Genomic DNA, 6,000 nt, shown 5'->3' with positions numbered 1-6,000 from the left:
GATAAATAATGCCCATTTCACTCTACTATCCTTTCTACTCCAATACCCCTGCCCCTCTCTTCATTCCCCTCAACCTAATCTAAAGTAACTCTATTCTTCTCTAGTGCTTGTTATGAATTAGCCTCAGCATATCAGAGAAATCATTTGGCATTTGGGTTTTTTTGGGAATTGGCTTATTTCGCTTAGCATGATATTCTCCAACTACATCCATTTACCAGCAAATGCCATAATTTCATTTCTTTATGACTGAATAATATTCCACTGTGTATATATACAACAATTTCTTTCTCCATTCATCTGTTGAAAGATGCTGATGTTAGTTTCATACTTTGGTGATTGTGAGTTGAGCTGCTCTAAATATTGATGTGGCTGCATCACTGTAGTAAGTCCTTTGAGCATAAACCAAGGAGTAGAATAACTGGGTCAGTTGGTGGGTCCATTCCAAGTTTTCTGAGGACTCTCCATACTGCTTTTCCTGACTGCACCAATTTGCAGTTCCACCAGCAATGTATGAGTGTGCCTTTTTCCCCACATTCTAGCACTTATTATTGCTTGTATTCTTTTTTAAATTTATTTTTATTGTAAACAAATGGGATACATCTTGTTTCTGTTTGTACATGAAGTAAAGGCATACCATTTGTGTAATCATACATTTACATAGGGTAATGGTGTTTGATTCGTTCTGTTGTTTTTTCCTTGCCCCCACCCCTCTCACCCCTTCCACCCCTTTTTCCCCTCTATACAGTTCCTCCTTCCTCCACTATTGCCTCTCTCCCACCCCCATTATGTATCATCATCCACTTATCAGCGAGATCATTCATCCTTTGATTTTTTGAGATTGGCTTATCTCACTTAGCATGATATTCTCCCATTTCATACATTTTTCTGAAATGTCATCATTTTATTCTTCTTTATGGCTGAGTAATATTCCATGGTGTGTGTGTGTGTGTGTGTGTATATATATATATATATATATATATATATATATATATATATATATATATATCACAGTTTCTTTATCCATTCATCAATTGAAGGACATCTAGGTTGGTTCCACAGTCTGGCTATTGTGAATTGAGCAGCTATGAACACTGATGTGGCTGCATCACTGTAGTATGCTAATTTTAAGGCCTTTGGGTATAGGCCAAGAAGTGGGATAGCTGAGTCAAACAGTGGTTCCGTTCCAAGTTTTCTTTTTTTTTTTTTTGTTTTTATTTATTTTTTTTTTTTTTTTTTTTTTTTTTTTTAATTTTTTTTATTGTAAACAAATGGGATACATGTTGTTTCTCTGTTTGTACATGGCGTAAAGGCATACCATTTGTGTAATCATAAATTTACATAGAGCAATGTTGTTTGATTCATTCTGTTATTTTTTCGCTTCCCCCCACCCCTCCCACCCCTCTTTACCCTCTATACTGTAGTTCCTTCCTTCATACTTGCCCCCCTCCCTAACCCTAACTCTAACCCTTCCCTCCCCCCCATTATGTGTCATCCTCCACTTATCAGCGATATCATTCGTCCTTTGGCTTTTTGAGATCGGCCTATCTCACTTAGCATGATATTCTCCAATTTCATCCATTTGCCTGCAAATGCCATAATTTTATCATTCTTTATGGCTGAGTAATATTCCATGGTATATATATACCACAGTTTCTTTATCCACTCATCAATTGAAGGGCATCTAGGTTGGTTCCACAGTCTGGCTATTGTGAATTGAGCAGCTATGAACATTGATGTGGCTGTATCTCTGTAGTACGCAGATTTTAAGTCCTTTGGGTATAGGCCAAGGAGTGGGATAGCTGGGTCAAATGGAGGGTCCATTCCAAGTTTTCTAAGGAATCTCCACACTGCTTTCCATAGTGGCTGCACTAATTTGCAGCCCCACCAGCAGTGTATGAGTGTACCTTTCTCCCCACATCCTCGCCAACACCTGTTGTTGCTCGTATTCTTGATAATCGCCATTCTAATTGGGGTGAGATGGAATCTTAGGGTGGTTTTGATTTGCATTTCTCTTATTACTAGAGATGTTGAGCATTTTTCCATATGTTTGTTGATTGCTTGTAGATCTTCTTCTGTGAAGTGTCTATTCATTTCCTTAGCCCATTTGTTGACTGGACTATTTGAATTCTTGGAGTAGAGTTTTTTGAGTTCTTTATAGATTCTGGAGATTAGTGCTCTATCTGAAGTATGATTGGCAAAGATATTCTCCCACTCTGTAGGCTCTTTCTTCGCATTGCTGATAGTTTCCTTTGCTGAGAGAAAGCTTTTTAGTTTGAATCTATCCCAGTGGTTGATTCTAGCTTTTATTTCTTGTGCTATGGGAGTCCTGTTAAGGAAGTCTGGTCCTAGACCAACAAGGTGAAGATTTGGACCTACTTTTTCTTCTATAATCTGCAGGGTCTCTGGTCTGATTCCGAGGTCCTTAATCCATTTTGAGTTTAGTTTCATGCATGGTGAGAGATATGGGTTTAGTTTCATTCTGTTGCATATGGATTTCCAATTCTCCCAGCACCATTTGTTGAAGAGGCTATCTTTTCTCCATTGCATATTTTTGGCCCCTTTGTCTAGTATGAGAAAATTGTATTTATTTGGGTTTGTGTCCGTGTCCTCTATTCTGTACCATTGATCTACCTTTCTATTTTGGTACCAATACCATGCCGTTTTTGTTACTATTACTTTGTAGTAGAGTTGAAGATCTGGTATTGCAATACCCCCTGTTTCACTCTTCCTGCTAAGGATTGCTTTAGCTATTCTGGGTTTCTAAGGAATCTGTACACTGCTTTCTGGAATGGCTGCACTAATTTCCAACCCCATCAACTATGTATGAGTGTACCTTTTCCCCACATCCTCTCCAACACCTATTGTTGCTTGTATTCTTGATAATTGCCATTCTAACTGGGGTGAGATGGAACCTTAGGGTAGTTTTGCATTTCTCTAATTGCTAAAGATGTTGAACATTTTTTCATGTGTTTTTTGATCAATTGTATTTTTTGTTCTCTGTGTCTGTTCAGTTCCTTATCTCATTTATTTATTGGGTTATTTGTTTTTTTGGAGTTATGATTTTTGAGTTTTTTATATATCCTATACAATAATGCTTTATCTGACATGCATGTGATATTTTCTCCCAATCTGTAGACTCTCTCTTTACATTATTGATTTTTTTTTTTTTCAGAGAAGAAGATCTTTACTTTTAGTCCATCCCATTTATTCCTTCTTGATTTAACTTTTTGTGCTTTAGTGGTCTTTTCTAGGCAGACATGGTCAAGATTTGGGCTTACTTTTTCTTCTAGTACTCACAGGGTGTCTGTTCCAGTGCCTAAGTCTTTGATCCACATTGAGCTGAGTTTCTTGTGAGGTGAGAGATAGAGGTTTAACTTCATTTTGTTACATTGTGTTTCCATTTTTTCCCAGCACCATTTGTTGAATAAGCTATCTTTTCTCCAGTGAATGTTTTTGGTACCATTGTCCAGTATTAGATAACTATTTATCTAGGTTTGTCTCTGTGTCTTCTATTCTGTTCCACTGGTCTATGCGTATGTTTTGGTGCCAATACCATGCTGTTTTTGTTACTACAGCTCTATAGTATAGTATGAAGTCTGGTATTGTGATGCCTCCTTCTTTGCTTTTTTTGCTAGGGATTGCTTTGCTTATTTTTTCAGATGAAATTCATGATTGCTTTTCCTAGTTCTATGAAGAATGTCACTGGCATTTTAAATAAGAATTTGTATTAAATTTGCATAATGCATTTGGTAATATGGCCATTTCGACAAAATTAATTCTGCCCCTCCGGGAGTAGATGGGGTCTTCCATCTTCTATGGTGGTCTTTGATTTCTTTCTGTAGTGCTCTCTAGTTTTCATTGTAGAGGTCTTTTACCTCTTTTGTTAGATTGACTCCCAATCATTTTATTTGTTTTTGAGGCTACTGTGAATGGGGTAGATTTCTTAATTTCTTTTTCAGTGGATTCATCACTAATGTACAAGAATGCATTTGATTTATGGGTATTGAGTTTATATTCTGCTACTTTGCTCAATTCATTTATTCTAGAAAGTTTTAGTTGAAATTTTTGGATCTTCTAAATACATAATCACGTCATCAGCAAATAGTGATAATTTGAGTTCTTTACCTATTTCTATGCCTATTTGTATGCCTTTAATTTCTTTCTTTTAATTGCTCCCCCCTTGTTTGTTCTAGCTTCTACATATGAGAGAAACCTCAACACCTGACTGAGTCTGGCCAATTTCACTTAGCATGATATTCTCCAGATCCACCCATTTACCAACAAGTGCAATAATTTCATTCCTCATGGCTCAGTAAAAATGCACTGTGTATATATATGACATTTCCTTTATCCCCTCAGTTGTGTGCCATCATCCCAGATGATTCCATAACAATGTGCTTACATATGTTTTTAAAGAATTAAAATAATTAACTGCATATAACATTAGATTATTAGCCACACATGTAAGAACCAAAAAGAATGAACATTTTTTAATGAAATATCATACAGGTACAAATGATTCTAAATCAAATCTGAATGGATTATTTATCATATCAGAAACAGGATTATCTACTACCACTCTAAAGAATTACATGACTAATATCTCAGTTCTAGCAAACTTAAAAGCCTAGGTCATTATAGTCTACTAAGTTTTAAAGCATTCCAGACCATGGGGTATTTAATATGGAACTCACATGAAACTGTTAATATTTCATTTTATTAATTTGGTAAAACATGAATACTAAAATCTCAAAAATGGTTGCAAAATAATTATAGGTGATTGGAAATTTTAGGGTGAAGCTGACCTTCACTAACTCAGCGACAGCTGAGGAAGTTTTTGAGTGAAAAACAAAATCAACCCAGGGTCAAGTGTTCAACCACAGTCAATGTTGCACTGGCAGAAAGTATTTTTGAGTGGCCTGAAAGAGTGTAGAGGCCAGAGACTGGGAAAGTATAAGGAAGTTTCCAGCCTGACCCAGCAGTTGTCTGTTGTGGGGTCCAACATATATCTAGACCAGCATGATTTAAACAGGGCAGAAAGGATGGCACATAGGATGATTCAGTTGGGGATACTGATGAGAGCTCACTTTGATGCTAGCATCCCATATGAACATTACTAAAATGACAGTATTGCATCAGACAAGCATGTGTGTGTACTCCAAGACTGATTCTGGATAATTCACAACCATGGAGATTGAATATGTGAAAGTTTTTGAGGTTTAGACCACTCACCCTAAAAGTGAAAGTATTAGCAGAGATCAGCATCTCTTCAGAAACATTGTGAAGACCAAATCTCAAATACTTACCAACAGATTTGCAATGCTCAGTCAAGTCCAAACTCCAGCTACTAGAACTTCCATTTTTGAACTCTGCACCAACCCCACTATAGGAACACACCAGTTGTCAATACTTTCCAGTCCATCCCATCCTATAGTGGGACACAGGGAGCTGAGAGTTATTATCACCAGTTTTGACTCCTGGTCACAATGAGAAGGAGAAAAACAAAACTGTGGAACTTGAAGACCCCCCAGCCCAAGGATTACAGAGAAACCCCCCCCTCCAGTAAACACACAGAATGGCACCTCAGCTTTACCAATTAACTCCAATCCTTGCCTGTGGTTTTGATCACTTCAGAAGAAATGAGCCCTTTTGTTTTTGCATTAAGATTTTTTCAAGTTTCCAATATTTTTTATCTTTAAAAAATTTTAAATTTTATTCTATTTAATTTATTTATTTGAATTTTTAAAAACAATTTCTATCCTATTTGACCTTGGTGTGTGTGTGTGCTCTCACTGCATGGATATGCTCAAATATAGACATATATATTTATTATTTAGCCTTGGCCTAACTTTGGTAGGATAAAAATTTTATATGGATTTGGTTTGTCTTGATCTTTTGCTTGTTTTTTCATACCTTCTTTTTTTGTTGTTGTTCTTATTCTTTCTTCACTATCCCTGTCTATCCTCTACTAATAACTGAATTTTTTTATTCCCTCATCCT

The 6,000-nt window shown here is 36.4% G+C and overlaps 1 protein-coding gene across 1 annotated transcript in view; it reads right to left on the bottom strand.

Annotated features, from left to right (window-relative positions):
* Positions 1-5,038: 5,038 nt before the first annotated feature.
* Positions 5,039-6,000, bottom strand: part of LOC306659757 (uncharacterized protein) — a 92,990-nt gene continuing 92,028 nt past the window's right edge. Inside the window, exon 4 of the mRNA XM_079137492.1 lies at positions 5,039-5,428. Within this exon, the coding sequence (XP_078993618.1) occupies positions 5,384-5,428 (45 nt within the window). The 3' untranslated portion in view covers positions 5,039-5,383. The remainder of the gene's footprint in view (positions 5,429-6,000) is intronic.

The sequence above is a fragment of the Sciurus vulgaris genome, assembly GCF_902686455.1.
Source record: "Sciurus vulgaris genome assembly, chromosome: 4".
Classification (NCBI taxonomy): domain Eukaryota; kingdom Metazoa; phylum Chordata; class Mammalia; order Rodentia; family Sciuridae; genus Sciurus; species Sciurus vulgaris.
This window is presented reverse-complemented; position numbering and strand designations above follow the sequence as displayed.